The sequence below is a fragment of the Narcine bancroftii genome, chromosome 9, assembly GCF_036971445.1.
Source record: "Narcine bancroftii isolate sNarBan1 chromosome 9, sNarBan1.hap1, whole genome shotgun sequence".
Classification (NCBI taxonomy): Eukaryota; Metazoa; Chordata; class Chondrichthyes; order Torpediniformes; family Narcinidae; genus Narcine; species Narcine bancroftii.
The window spans coordinates 39,084,073-39,100,600 of NC_091477.1; the positions used below are offsets into that span (position 1 = coordinate 39,084,073).

The following is a 16,528-nucleotide window of genomic DNA, read 5'->3' on the forward strand; positions in this document are numbered from 1 at the left end:
AATTAACTTTGTATCAAACTGAATTTACACAAATTGCTTTAGCAGTTTCTAGGAAGTGTATAGCAACATCTTGGAAATCAGACAGACTTGGGGATGGAGAGATGGCATGCGGAACTTCATAGCTGCATTACACTTGAGAAGATCATTTACAGTTCACAAAATAAATATCATATATTTTGGAAAATATGGCACCCATAATTGCAAAATGTATGTATGAATGTTTAACAGATTCTCTGAAGACCTCATTTCTTGGTAACCTCCAGTGTTAAATTAATATATAGTTTATTCCCTTTACACTTTCCAGTCCATCTTTTACTATTTTACTTCTTTTTCTATATTTTCTTTTTTTTTCTTTATCCAGGGGTCTGGGGTTTTGTATACCACATGTAAATTCTTTGATTTTTTTTATTGAATGTATTTACAGTCGTGGTTTAAAATTTGTAAATAAAATATTTTTTAAAAAAAAAACATTTTAAGAAGCCAATTCTGTCCAGACTGACTATTCTGAACAGTTTAGCATCAGATTATTCTGCAGTATTACGCAAAACCATTAATTATAACCATCCCTTGTAATGTACTAGATTTTCCCTTCTGTAAATAGTATACATTTGATCTTATGCAAGGTTTAGTTCCACTGCAACATTTTCTGGCAATAGCTCTATTGAGATTAGACAGTGATGAATTACTTCTTGGGGTGTGGTGGTACTAGGAAGAATGTTCACAGTATCTAGATTTTTATAACTTAAGTGGGATCCAGAGATTAATAACAGGTCCCAGCATAGATTAATGATGACATATGTGGGATACTTAAACATTTTTTTTTTTTTTTAAATAATTTTTGCTTACTTTTCCTAACAAGTCTACAGAACACATTCACCGTCATCTGCTCAGAGGGTGCAAGTGAAGATGACCAAAAGCAGATCTGCATGCAAAACTATTGCTTTTCAAAGAATGTTTGGTACATAGGATTTTCTATATTAAAACTGCCATAACCTTTAGAGCAGTGACAAAAGATTTTCTGCTGGTTACGAACAGACATAATTCTAAATATAGCTTACCTAATTGCAACCTTTCTGAGTCAGCCATGATCAATTCATTCATTTATTGGTTGCCAAGGCATCAACTAGCAAACAGCTTTGTATGATTATACTGGGCCAACAGGATAATATCTATCTATGAATCCAATGAGGCAACAACATTAGGGAGAAATAGGTGAACATTTATCTGCAAGTATCAATGAATATCAGTGTCCAAAACCAACTTTAAAAAAAAAGTAAGTTGTCAAACTAAAAATGTCAGCTGATCTAGCCAGCAGTCAAAAATAGTGATTCAGTTTATACCCTTGAAAATTGCATGTGTTGCATTCAGGTCCTTCCTGTTAAAGATGATTGTGGTTACAGAGAATTATACAAATACATGAATTGGGAGCAGAGAGAAATAGTGCACAAATGCCCCTGTTGCAAAGCCCTGTTAGCAGAGATAAGAGTACCTGATAGCAATGCAGACCTTCTGCCTGTCCAGGGAACTATTGGCCCTACAAATGGCTGCAGACTATGTTCTGCCTTCAGCTAATGAGGGTGAAGCCATGAAGGAGCTTTACAGTGCTATCTGTGAAGCCTTGACGTTCCATCCTCATGGTGCCATGATTGTAGCCATTGACTTCAACCACACCAATTTGAAAATGATCTTACCACAGTTTCAACAGCATGTCAACTTCACTACCAGAGGAGAGTACACCCTGGATCAAACCTGGTGCATAAAGTACAAGGCTGCCCCTTACCCCCATCTTGGTAACTAGGATCACATACCTGTCCAGCTGACCCAGACATACAAACCATTGGCAAATTGAACTAAGCCAGTGCGCAGGGAGATCAGGACATGGCCGGGGTCGGGGGAGGGGGGAAACAGCAGCGGTACAAGAGCGCTTTGAGGCCATGTACTGGAGCTGTTTCAGGGAGGCAGCCACCTAAAAGGGTCATGTAAACATCGAGGAGTACAGATGGTCAGTGACTGGCTACATTAGCAAGTGCATCAAAGATGTCACCAAGATCAAATGCCTTACAACCAAGGCTAACCAGAAACCATGGTTGGATGAAGTCCAGGCACTGCTCAAAGCTCATGATACATTCAGGATAGGAGACAAAATGGCACTAAGATCAGCCAGGCTTGAAATCTCTCATGCAATCCAGAAGGCAAAGCAAGGGTAGGCACAGAAGGTCCACAGACAGCTGTGGAACACTAATGACATGGAACATGTCTGGCAAGGAATCAAGACCATAATAGATCACAAGACAGCCTTGCAAGTTAAAGAAACACTGAGTACCAGCACATCTCAGGGTTGTGTGCTCAGCCCACACCTGTTCACTCTACTGATCCACAGCTGCAAAGCCAGATCCAGCTCCCACAGAATCATCAAGTTTGCGAATGACACAACAGTAGTCGGCCTCATCAGCAACAACGATGAATCATACGACACAGGAGAAGTGGAAAATCTCATGAAATGGTGTGAGGATAACAACCTCAGAATCAGAATTTATTGTCATGAACAAGTCACAAAATTTGGTGTTTTGTGGCAGCGTCACAGAGCCAACATTCATAATATTACCATCTTACAATAATATTTAAAAAAAAAGTAGAGCATGAAAAGCAAGGCAGTGTCTTTTGTTTATTGATTATTCATGAATCTGATGGCAGTGGGGATGAAAATCACAAGCTGATTTCTGTAGCAAACTATGTCAGGATGATCTTCAGAGGCACTGCTTTTAAGTTCACACTTAACAGTGGACAACTAGCAAGTCCAGTCTTTGGTGACATTCCGAACTAAGGCCCAGAACAGTAGTGCATGTCCTCTAATATAACTTAAATCAGCACAGTTGGGCTTGCTTCTTGAAGATTTTTTTTAATGTTTTTTTTTAATTAAATTTAGACATACACCATGGTAACAGGCCATTTCAGCCCACGAGTCCATGCCGTCCAATTTACACCCTATTGACCTTGACCCTCCCCCCACCCCACATGTTTTGAATGGTGGGAGGAAATTGGAGCCCCGCCCCTGGGGAAAACTAATACAGACATGGGGAGAACATACAAATTCTGATCGTTGGCGCTGTAAAGGCGTTGCATTAACTGCTATGCCAACCGTACCCTACAGCTTTACATTCCAAAAAATTTTTCTCCATGATGTCTACCCCCAACAGGGCATGTTGAACCGAAATCCAAAATGGATTCTGTCATGGAGCTTATACAAGCATCTACACCACAATTTTAGGGATAAGGAATTCATTTAATGACTAAAATAGGAATGAAGGGATCGGAATAGATTTATTGGGAACAAATAAATTATTTAATCACAATGTGGCACAACTGTTGCAGGATTTTAAAAAATTAAATTACAGCATGCAAGTGCACTCCAAATCTTCGATCCGCCTGTTGAATGCTGCAACATTGACCAATGATTATGTAATACACATTTGAATCAGCTGTTCCATGAGAAAGTTCCATGAGAAAGCAGAAAAAAGTGTTGGCTTAATACAGAAATTCTAATTCTGAGAGAAAGAACCAGTCTGGTCATATAATAAAGGGCTACTTCATTTCTTTGTTTGAGAGTCATCAAAACAGCTGGTGAGGTCAGCTGAGCTGTAACGGTCAGAAAGATTTCTATTAATTGTTAGACAAGGCGACTTTTTTTTTAAGTAGTGCAGACCAAGCATTCTCACCCTCCTTCCAGATGCCCACATCTGAACAATTTTAAACTCAGTCAGAAAAGAAGGCCATCTTCTCTCAAATGTTTCTGCACTCTTCACACCAGCAGTTGATTTTGATCATTATATTTTGAGAGGTTCAGACATTATATCTAATAATTCAGGTTTATTTACTGTGGTGAATGCGAATCCCAAAATTAGCAGTTAATTTTGTAATCCCAAGAAAAAGAAATTGCACAAAATATCTCTCCAACAGCACTGAAACAAATACCCTGCGCACCATCAATTTAGTTTTACAGCGTTCTCTTTTATGTAAGTAGTTGGTACTTACACTACAGCACAGTTGGAATAAGAAATCAGGATACAGATTTCCTTACATCATAAATGGATGGCAAACATTTCATTTGAACATCTACATCACATACTCAGCAAGCTAGGGTCTAGTTCAGTAAAGAAAAAGACAATCACATGAATAATTTACAGAAAATATGGGTGATAGCAGAAGTAGGCAAAGGAGAGCTCGGGCACAGCTAGGCCTGATGAATTTAACAGCAGGATCATATTAGAAGTTATTTACTTCATGTATAGCCCATCAGCAAACTCACTGCTGACAGACAGGAAAGCTATTTCCCAGAGCTGCAAAAGGGTAATCACACTTTTTTGATGAGTAACTGAGGTCGGTAAGCCGAATTGTAAGCAATAAACATTTAATAAATAGCAAATAATAAGATTGCATCTCCTCACACATAGATTGCTTCTCTCCACTTAGCTAGTCCACCTGAACAGAGCCCATCCACTTCATGCATATGAAAGACAATGCCAGAGAAACCTTTACATTTTGGAGTTTTCCCATCCACCTCGGATATTATTTAAAGCTTATGAATGTCCATGCACTTATGTTTCTAATTTTACTTTCTTGAGTAATCCCTGAAAAATTTGTCATTCAGTAACTCTTCTTCAACGATCTCTAAATGTCTTTATTCAAAATCCAAATAAAATCCATATATTTTGGCATTCAAGTCAATCTTCAGATAAGTTGGTCCCCATTTTCATGGTTTTATCATATATCAGGTGTATAAGACAATCACCACCCCCCCCCCCCAAAATAAAATTGCATTGACTGAGTTGTTGGCCCTGGCTGGAAGCAGGTTGTTATCATGGAGCCTCCAGCAAAACGATGAGAGTATCAAGCAAGTTTTAAGTTAAAGGTCATAGACGTGGCCAAGGAATCCATCAACTATGCTGCTGTGAGGACATTTGAGGTACATGAGAAGTCGGTAAGAGTTTGGAGATAGAATGAAGATGCTTTAAAAAAAATACTGAAGAAACAATATTCAATGAGAAGAGGACTCCTTCATTGGCTAGAGTTGGAGAAAAAAAAAAATCACATTGCAGAATGGGTACATGAACAGTGGCAAGATTGCTACATAGTCACAAGAAATCAAATCAGAGCATATGAAATGAAGTGTGGGCAAAGTCAAACCCAGAACACAGTAACGATTTTAAAGGTGTAAATCATTTCATGAACAGGAAAAATCTGGTATAATGACAAAAAAAATTTGCTCAGAAACTACCAAAAGATCTTGATCATAAGGTTATCAGTTTTCACCAGTTTATTACAAGTCAGGAGCAGAAGCACCACTTTGGATTGTCAATTCAGACTGGGACCTGTATGATGACTCTGTAAACAGTGAGACTCTAGATGTGCTTTCCAAGGTCTTTGCCTCACACAATCACGGTGATAATGATGTTGAAGAATTTTAAATGTGCTTTTTTTTTTCCATAAAAATCATTTCTAATATCTGGTAACTTCAAAATTTGTTGTAGGTTGGATTTTTTTTGTTTTGGTTTGGGTCATTTTAGATCCCAAATCTATATCAAGTGGTTTTTTTTTTTAAAGTTAAATTTAAAGTCTCATTTTTGTATCTGATGTATAAGATTACCCTGATTTTTTAGTGTTTTTTGAGAGTTTCAAGGGTCAACTTATATGCCAAAATATATGGTAACCCCTTTGGAAAAAATTAAAAGCACAGAGTACTATTTTAGTTGCTTGATAACAGGAAATGTTAAAACAGTGGCTCTCAACCTTTTTCTTTCCATTCACATAACACTTTAAAGTATTCCCTATGCCATAGGTGTTCTGTGACTAGTAAGGGATTCCTTAAGGTGGTTATGTGGGTGGAAAGAAAAAGTTTGAAAACCACTGCTTTGATTGTACCTAACTGACTCGTTATGTGCACAGTTTCATAACTCCAAAGGAAATGGGCCAATGACTATTTTTCTCAAGCAAAATAGTTCAGTAACAATTGGGTGTGGAGCAGTGATTCTCAACCTTCCCTTCCCACTCACATACCACTTTAAGTAATCCCTTACTAATCACAGAGCACCAATGGCATAGTGATTACTTAAAGTGGTATGTGAGTGGAAAGAAAAAAGGTTGAGAACCATTGTGTTAAAACAATGGTTCTTCGCCTTTTACCCCCACTCACATACCACCTTAAATAATCCCTTATTAACCACAGAGCACTTATGGCATCCTAAACCATAAATGCTCTGTGGTTAGTAAGGGATTACTTAAGATGGTATGGGGGGGGTGGGGGGATAAAGAGAGAGAATCAGTGTTAAAGAATAATTATATTTACACCAATCAAAATTAAAATAATTCTGTTTCAAGGCTTAATAACTTTCAAACAGTACATTACATATCATCATTTTCCCACTACATCAAGTCTTTGATGTAATAATGGTTATTATGAACTGCAATTATTCTATGGATGATAATGGTCAAAATGAATTATAAGCTCCAAGCAAATAAATTCACCGTGCTGTCTCCATTCTATTCAAGAATCAGGGATTACAAGCTTCATGAATCTCGCCATATGGAACATGTAACCAGTTCCTTCCAGACAATGCAAACTGGCACAAACCCAGTTATCAGGTGCAGGCAAACCGGATAAAATCCTTAGAGACAGTGGACAGATAGCTTAAATATATTGTTGCAAATTGAAAGTGAAAATACATTTATGCACCAATATCATCCATGAATCATGAAAACTTTTGTTACCACAGAACATGCACAACCTTGGCATTGATTGAACAGAATAAATAGACAACTAATATTCTTTTTTGTAAATGTTTATAATGCATGCAAAATAAAATGTATAGTGTAAAAGATTAAACTGCAAATATAGTTTAACCTCAAAATATGCATTTCTACAAAAAAATAGTTATAACTAATCTATTCCATAATTATGAAAACACTTTACAAGAAGATTGTAAAGCCATTCACATATTGAGATCAAAACACAACTGTCAAATATTGTAAGAAATATGATCATTTTGCCAGAATCTATACCCCATTTTAAAATAAAACCTAGCCAAGATCTAACTAAGAATGCAATAGCTTTCTGGTTTAGCTCATCCTGTTATTCTAATAAACCAGTCTTTCTCCAATCTGTATTTCTCACAAGGGAAATCCATTCACATAACGGGCAACCAGAATGATATTAAGCAGAGAAAAAGAGTAATTTACTTGGAATCAGCAGAGATGTGATCTATCAGAGGAGATAGTATCATGGATTGGGATACAAAACAAATGCTTTTTCACTTTAAATGAAGCCTTGAACCAAAGAAATGAAAGATGAGTTATATGAGCCAGTAATCATCAAACCACACAGGCGTCTTCTGTCTGATAATCAGAATGAATGGTCCAAGAAAATCCATCCTGGAATTTAATGTTTGTTGATGCAGGTTAGCCACAAATTGACTGTCAACAAATCAATAGAATGACTCATTGAAGTCATCAAATTGCATTTTCATATAATGAAGGAAAGAACAGCCATGTGAACATTCCAAGGTGGAAAGAGCAGCACAAACTCTCAATGAAAATGGATCATATTCTTGTAATTAATGTTGTGGTTTAGTGAACATTACATGTCCAAATGAAGACACAGAGCATAACTGTAGGACGATAGTGTATTTACAAGGCTGCTAGGTTCTAATGCACTTGAGACAAAAAATATAAAGGGAAGATTGGTTGGATTTTCTGAAAGGTCAATGTTCTGTTAATAGACTAGGTATGAAATACAAGTCTTGCAAACTGAAGCAGAGACATGGGTCTAAATCAGTAATGCGGATATGTATCATCAGGTAAGGCAGACATCAGAAGCAAAAAAAAAAACACTGAATGACTGAAAGTACAAAACTTGAAACAAAAAGTACTCATGAACTAATTGATATCAATATTTAAAGGATTATATGTTCATGTTCTGTAAGCTATGATACAAAATCAGCATCCAATTAGCTGGCCTCGATTTTCTTCTCTCATCCATCCCATGCACAATTCTGACAAAGTCTGTTTGTATTTCAGATTTCCAGCATTTATATATTTTTTTTTAATGTCTTTTACAGCAGTGTCGGTGTAATAAAATATAGGATGGCTTCTCTCTTTACAAAATGATGGTAACACAGAGCGAGGAATAAAATATAATTCTAATACAGAATATCATATAGGAAATATTTGAGGCTGACAAAATTATTTCTTTTGTATAATACATGCAATATAGTACAATATAATGTCATTGCCTGAAGATTGGTCAGTTTCAGTTCAAAATAAAAGATTTTTAGAAAAACTCAGTCAGTATTATTGTTATTAAAAATCTACACCTGTATAATGTTGAGTAATTAAAGTTTGAACCATGGAATACTTGTGATATGATACTATGTTTAAGTGAATGGATTGGCCACTGTTTAAATCTCCTATTGGATTTTCTTTTCCACTGAAATTAATGGAATGGAAACTGGGTGAGCTTCATTTAATTCTTCTTTCCATGAAATTCACTCACACTATCACATTTATCATGGTATTCCAACTGGATGATATGCTGTTTTACAAAGGATAAGGCATAATGCCACATAACTAATGATCCGCAATTAAGGTAGATATTTGTGTGACAAGCCCAATACAAGTCATAAGATTTACTGCTCTAAATAGAAATATCCTGGTCAATTTGCAATGATGGTTACTTTTTTGACTGCAAAGTAAAAACTTTTCAAGCTGAGAAAAGAAAGGACAAAATACTGGCTTTTGTTTTCTTTGACCCTTGTCAGACTTGAGACACATACCTGGTACTACACATTCCATGTTCCCCTGTGTAGTATTTAGAAAATGATCCATCCTTGTCATTTAACTGTTAACCTGTTTTGTGTTATGTGCAAAGCTTTATTTCATTACTCATTAGGAATTTTCAAGTTACCATTATCTGTTTCCTTCAATCTATAATGGCTACAAGAAAATTTTAAGATATATCAGGATCAATTGTTGTCTTGCTTGGGAATTTTGCAGCAACAACTGAATTTGAAACATCCAAACAAATACATGGTTTACAAGTTCAAAAGTTTTACTGGTTGCAAGACTTACTAAATCTAGCTACTGACAAGGAACTACTACAGTTCCAGTTTTCAGCGACATATTCATTGCATTTTTATTCTCTATTTAATATGAGGTGTTTTTTTTTAACTCTTTCTGCAGAAACAGGATGAATCCTCATTGAAAATGATCTTCTAACTCACCAATCTTCCTCATGAGAATCTCTCTCCTGCTTCCCCTGACCCCTCCACCCTCACCCAATTGCTGAAATGGTGCAAGGCTACAAAAGAAAAGGCATTCATGCACAATTGCAAAGGTCAGGATCTACCATGATCTCTAGCCTAAAAGATTTTACTTGACACTTTAACTGAAAGTCTTATTAAATACACTATTTTCTAAACACAATCGGAAACAATGCATCATGTAAAGATATAATGCTATTTTCACATCAAAATGTTTGATTTTTTTGGACTTTCAAAGTAAAAAAAGGCAAACAACTTACATTCAAAGTAAGCACCTGAAGTGATCTTTACCTGTTGGCTTTATTCTTTCCTTCTTTTTCTCTTTAATAACTCTTACGTGGGTTTTTCAAAAATGCCTTTATGGAGATTTTAAAATTTGTCCTCTACCTCAATGGCTAATTGAAAATAAATTGAATCAAATCAAAGATTTTTGCTACTGGCAGCAAAATCAAGTTGAAGCACCCAAGATACCTAGGCAAGGTATTCAAGTAAAGGCATGAGTGAAGTTATTCAGATACAATTTTCTTTTGTCATTGAGAAATGGGCATTTTCAGGTCTATAATATTAGGACATTAGGTGAAAAAGTATTTAGTACTGCAAGATGGAAAAGCAGCAGGCAAAAAATTTTGAATGATAGTTTGTCGCAATTCAGTTTCTTTATGTAATTGACAAGCAGAATTTTATTATTTTTGATTTTTAAATACAAATTTTAATCCTATTCATATGATTATGATCAACAGAGACATGAGTAAGGAGAGCAATATTACAACTATGTCACAGGCTGAAGGAAGAAATCTGACTCTAAACATTAAAAAAAACCATAATAAGCAAAGCACATTAATGTATATTTCTATGAAGTGGATCAGGCCAAGTACTGACAATCATGGGAGCTGAAGGATCATGTGAACAAGACAACAAAAAAAAATCTACATTTAAATAATGCCTTTTAGAACTGGAGGATGTTCCAAAGTTCACAACCAATTACCTTTTGAAAGACTGTTATAACTATAATGTGGGAAAGGCAGCAGCTAAATTGCATGAACCCTTCCCTCACAAACTGCAAAGCAACTATAGCCATCTCATCAATTTCTTCCAAATCATCTTGATAAAAATATAGGTACAATCCAAGAGAAAATTCACCTGTTCAAAAATATTCCATAGTCAAGTGGCTTTGGAACGTAATCCCAAACACTACCGCTTTCATTCATGTCGTACTCTCTCAGTATAGAACTGGAATCTCATCATACATTTCTTTGGTCGAGTCTCTGAAGTGGAACCTGTTCCCAGTTCCACCAAGTGACACAAAAACATTGGGAAATTGATAAGAGCATGCACTGAAATCAGGCATATCAATTAACCGTGTTGCACAAAAACCATAAATTGTTTCTCTGTATTCTATTGATGTCTGGAGTTTGTAGGTACATGGAGATTTCAACTGTGTGCATTTTCACTCATTCATTGCAACTCCTTAACCTCTATATTAACTTAGTGATGATTTATTTAAGAAATATATTAAATGTATAAACGGGGCTTTCATGTTCTATTTTACAAGGACTTAAGTTAACAGCCATGCTTTCTTTCTGATATCTCCTGCTTCTGCCTTTTCTGATGTTAGCTTGAAGAAGGGCTCAGGCCTGTAACATCAGCAATATATCTTTGTCTCTTATAGATGCTGAAAAGACCAGTTGAGTTCCTCCAACTTTCAGTGTGATTACTACATTTTCCATCTTACTCATTTTAACAAAATTTATGCAAAAACAAGATCGACTATATCGCCAGATTGCAATCAAAATGAGAACCCTGCAGCAATGCAGCTCAAAGGCAAAAATGCTGCAAAAATTCCATACAATAATTTACAGTTTTACTTTCCAAAAATATATTGTTTTAAAAACATTGCACATACTTGTCATATTAATGTTGGATCCTAATACATATATTTAGAAAGGAACACAAAACATGTATTTTGAAAATACATTAATTCCATTTCAGCTCATCTGTTCTCATTTTTGTTGCTTCAACAATCAGATTAATTTTAATGAAAATGTCATGATGGCAATTTTGTACATTCATCCAATTAAAAAAAAATTCAAAGGCAATTAGGATTCATCCAGCAGTGGATTTTAACATCTACTCAATGACAAAATCAAAAGTGAAAAGAACTGCAAGGCAGGAGCTGGGTTCACCTGCATAACTAACACACACCTATTTGGCCTTGTGCAATAAAGTTTATGCTGTATGCTCATTACTGTGGATTTTAGCCAGTGTTTATCACACCATTTATTGTTTTGGAGCATCATCTTAGGGCCCAACTTCATGGATGAAGCAGCAGTTTAAAGTGGCTAGGCAGATTAAAACATGCCTGCATTTCTTAACCCAGAAGAGTTTTATGGCTGCACCCACTGATGGGAGTTTCTCCAGAGGTCTTTAGAGCTTGTTGAAAGCCATGACTGAACCAAAGAGGTGGCAGGATGTTCCCATCCTCAGAAAAGACAGACAGGTGGTAAGCAGCAATTACCATGGTCATGGGGAGAATGCAGTCAAAATCTTTAATAGCCTCAAGATAAGTGAATTAATTATCAAATGATAGCTTCTATCATGGTGAACTACCTACAAACATTGCTCAATGTCCACATGACCTAACACTCATCTATCAACAGTTTCAATCAATCACAATTTGGACCTATTCGTACGCCACAGCACACCCTCACACACTTACCCCCACTCCATTCCTGTACAGGAACAAAGGCCAGCTCTATACTTGCAGAATGGTTTTCATCTTCTACTGTTACAAGCCCAGAGGACCCCAAAACCCACCTGCAATAGTTATTCACCAAGACAAATGGTTACTTAAACAAAAGTTACTTTAATTATCTTTAAACATGAAAACAGGATCAAACTTTATCTTATTACCATTAACTTACTTAATCTAACTTAATCCCCCTCTAATTCTAAGAGCACGTGTACGTAATGTGTGTGTAAGTTTAGATAAGTCCTTTAATTCACAGTCCAATCTCACTTCTCACTCCTCCAAGTTCACTGGTTGCAGGCAATTCTTATACTGTGTACAGGATTTAACATTTATGAATTTCACCAGGCTTTAGTGCTTCAAAGGTAAATGATTACTGCTCAGAAAGGTTCTTGTCGGCTTTCAGAGAGATTTGTTGTTTGCTGGACACAAGCTGATCCCTTCTAATCAACCATGTCAATGTCTTGCCGAAGAAATTTGCCCCATCAGGGTTTTCCAGATGATAACCCCTTTCTTTCAGGTATCCACAGAGTTTCTTTTTGTTTCTCCTATTTCAAGTGAAACATTAGGCAGCCAGTTGGTCCACAAGGCTGAACCAAGAACTCACAACCCATCTTCAAAATGTGGTTTTTCCACAAGCTTTCCAGCTTGTCCTGTTCCAGTCCCTGCTGCTGCTGAACTGAATTTTTTTTCCTCTCTCTCTCTGAGAAACAGCCTGTTTGACTCTCTCTGCTTGCGAAACCACATGACCCTCTTAGACAGCCTGTGGCTCCAAAACTACTCCTCAGAGTTCTTTCATCTGTTACTTTTCAAATCAATGATCCATTAGGCACTCCCCAAAGCTTTTGTAAAGGAACACGGATCCAGTCTGTCTTGCTTGAGCAGAGCTCCAGTGTTTTAAATGAGATCTGTTTTGAAGTCTTTGTATGTGACCTACACTAAAAAACTTGCCACAATTCATCTCCTTTAAACATATCTATATACAATGCAAAATACAACATTATCTACTACAGAACAAGTCAAAACCCACAAGTGTGTACATGCTGCAGTCACTAACAATAAATGTCAAACAAGCTCCAAATCCTCTTATTTTAGTTCTGTACAGCAGTGTCCAAAGCCATTTGCAAATGTTACAGAATTCCAGCAATCCATCCTCCAACAGACCTCAAAAGATTTCTGAGCAAGCGACTCCACTAAGCACAAATCTCCTTGGCTTTCTTAAAATAATGGTTTATACTTCAAGCTTTTTTTTTGTGTGCAGAGTTGAACAGATACTGCCTTTTATTATTCAATGAACCCAAGTTATTGACAAGATGGAAACTGTAGTCAAATGGATAAGTTTGTTGACATAATGTGAAAGGGACTCTTGATGTTGCCTCTCTTTCTCTATGACTACTGGCAAGGTGATGGCTGACAGAAGACTGAACCTGAAGTCTGAGACCAAAGCCAATAGGTAGACAAAGTATTGTTAGGGTATGCCATTTGATCATCTGGCAGAAAACAGCACTGTTCTCATTCTATGCATTACCATATTCTTCTGTATGCAGTTCAGATAGAGGTGGCTTGTGGGAAGGTAGCCCATGGCTTGGCATAGTGAGAAAGATGGAGGAAAATAAACTCATCATGTGGCTGTTATCCAATATCAAGCAGTAACAGAGATGATCATTGAATAAGGTCATAGTTGCACATGTAGGGAGTGGAAACTCTTGCATATTACAACTTACAAATGTTCTCAAAGTATTGCAAAAAACAGTCCATGGTACCGGGCATCCTGTGATCTAGTCAAATCTATGTAGCAAACATGGGAAATGAATCCCATTCTCCAGAAATAAAGTGGCCACCCCATGCAAGTGTGTGCTACAAATTGCAAAAAAAAATTAAATGTATTCTGGACCAGCCAGGAAAGAAGCAGAAGCATCAAATTCAATGATCTCCTTGACCTCCAAAATCACTGGCAACACAATTCTGACTCAGCAATGTAGACAAAATTGTGACTATTGTTGTAACACATACCCAACAGCATCATCCTATGAAATGAAGCCTCTTATGGATGGCATTGCTCCTTGTAGGGTTGCAGTAGAACTATTAACCAACTTCTCTTGGTGAAGACATCCTTCTGAGGCCCTTTTTCTTCCTGTTCCTACCTCTTCTAGTAAGCCTCCTTTGCATACCTACTCCTCAGGTACTACCGAGAGAAATTGTAAGAAGAACTTCCTAGAATCTTATGTTCTTAGTTTTATGAGACCACTTCCTATAGAGTGCAGAAACTGCACTGAGAATGCAAACAGGAAGCTATATTTCTTAACCAAACTGCAAAACAATCAGCAACAAACCTGCAAGCAATTGAAGGTCTATTTACAAGCAAAAATAAAAACTGCAGAGGCTGGAAATCTAAAATAACTGAAAATGCTGGAAATACTCAACAAGTCAGGCAGCATCTGTGAAAAGAGAAACAGAGTCAACATTTAAGGGCAATAACCTTTTCTCAATTTTTAATTTTTTTTGTAATAGCCAACCTATTTTGCCATTGTATTTATGTGTGGACCTCATATAAACTAGATAGTTTTTTGCCCTTTCAAAATGAATAGTGGATGCCAAGTTCCCTGAAGCAATAATCTGAATGTATAGTTAAATTATATTTTTGATAATAGGTTGCCCAACTGCTTTGTGCTTGGCTGGAATAGTTTACTGCTTTGTAATTCTTAATCTAAAACACTGAATTGTCTCCCATGTTCATTATCTATTTCAAAGACCAATTGTGTGTGAAATATTCAATTCATTTCAACTCGCTGGTTCTATCTCCAGAATTCGTGAAACCATTTCAGCCCATTTAAAATACAAAATGGTTTTCTGTGACAGCTAATATACTCTCTGTATTTCATCATTACTCTGATTCATGACAAAATGGTGACTCTTTTTGGGGGAAAAAAAAGTTGGTGTTACAAGGTATTCAATTTTATTAAAATAAATAACAAAATAATTAATTCCAGACCAACAAATATGACATGTTCTTGCCTTATTGCACTTTTAATATCTTTCTTGATTTGCCATTTTTAATAGCAAGGTTTTCCCTTGCCTTGTGTACCATCCTTCATGGGCCAAAGACAATGAATAATGTGTTGAAATAGGTTTTCATTCTAATAAAATGAACAAATGTTCAAATCTTTACCTTGAGCCTTTCGGATACGCCGTCGTTGAAGCTGATGGTGAATTCAGCTATTTTGGGGACCCGCAGTTTCCCTTTGTTCTTTTGATCCGATTGGAATTCGGTCCTTGTTTTAACCACAACCTACAATAAAGGAAAAATCAGGGTGCGCTGATTCTTTAACCTGCCCAACTCTTCGCAACAATTACTGAACATTGATAACGAGGGACAATGACATGGCAAGAATGAACGACAATTCTGATGTATTGTTTCATCCACAGCTTCCTGCCCCACCCGATTCCCCTGCGCTGCTCTTCTTTCCACTGTTTCTTCGTTGGGGTCAACCCATCATAACCTTGAGCAGTCAATTTTCATCAGTCCTGTCCCAACTTTCGATTGACCGGCGGTCGACCTGGCACTCGACCATCACAGTCAAAATGAGCTCTATTGTGACCCTTCCGTATAGAATGAATCTGTTCGACTTAATTCGACGTATTAATAAATATATGGCTCATGAGCTGCGTGCTTATTTTTTTTCGTTCAACTCTGTGGTGAATTGACTGAAGGAGGTCGGTACCTTGTCTGGTGCTGGGAACTGCAGATGATTCACATCCAAGGGTGTGATCAAAGGGACGGTGTGAAAATTATCATCGCTACAAGACTGCTTGGCATTCTTGTCATTCAAGTTACTCCCCAGCTTCACCATTATTCACGAAGGCCGGCTGCTTCACTTGCTTTCTAAATCCTAGGGAAATAAGAGAAAGACGGGGGACAATGTTTTGACACGGGGCAAAAAAAAACCACAACGCACAGTTGGCTCCTGCAGGAAAGAAAAGCATCTCCCTTTTAATCTACGCCGTGAATTCAGTGTAATGTCATCCTCTTTTCAGGCAAGATCGAGGTTAGAATACTAATTGACTTCTTTCGCGCTGTAATAAATCCCAAAGCGATTAACAAAGCACCATATGTTAAATTAAAAAATATTTAACCATGGTAGACATCGCAACAGTACACATGTATCCTCGATTAAAAGCTAACAGATTTCCGACAGCAGACAAAAAAAAATCCTTAATGCCAAACATTACATCCATAGAGACACATCAGAATTAGGTGGAGGTGAGCATAAACAAGGAAAGACTGAATTCACCGCCATCCCCGGGTGAGTAGAATGAATGGGTTGTCGCTTCTGGGGATCGGTTTCCCAACGATGACTGCATTGTAATCGACGGGTCGCCTGGAAGATTGTGCATGAAGACTCCTTGTGACTTGGAAAATTAGGCCAAATGGACAGTAGAAACCCGAACGAGTGGACTTGGCTCAAGTATT

The 16,528-nt window shown here is 37.0% G+C and overlaps 1 protein-coding gene across 1 annotated transcript in view; it reads right to left on the reverse strand.

Moving 5' to 3' along the window:
• LOC138742886 (neuronal vesicle trafficking-associated protein 2-like) overlaps nt 1-15,933 on the reverse strand; it is an 86,699-nt gene extending 70,766 nt beyond the window's left edge. Inside the window, exons 1-2 of the mRNA XM_069897789.1 lie at nt 15,780-15,933; nt 15,227-15,346 (exon numbers count right to left, since the gene is read on the reverse strand). Of these exons, the coding sequence (XP_069753890.1) occupies nt 15,227-15,346; nt 15,780-15,908 (249 nt within the window). The 5' untranslated portion in view covers nt 15,909-15,933. The remainder of the gene's footprint in view (nt 1-15,226; nt 15,347-15,779) is intronic.
• Between the last annotated feature and the right edge of the window lie 595 nt (nt 15,934-16,528).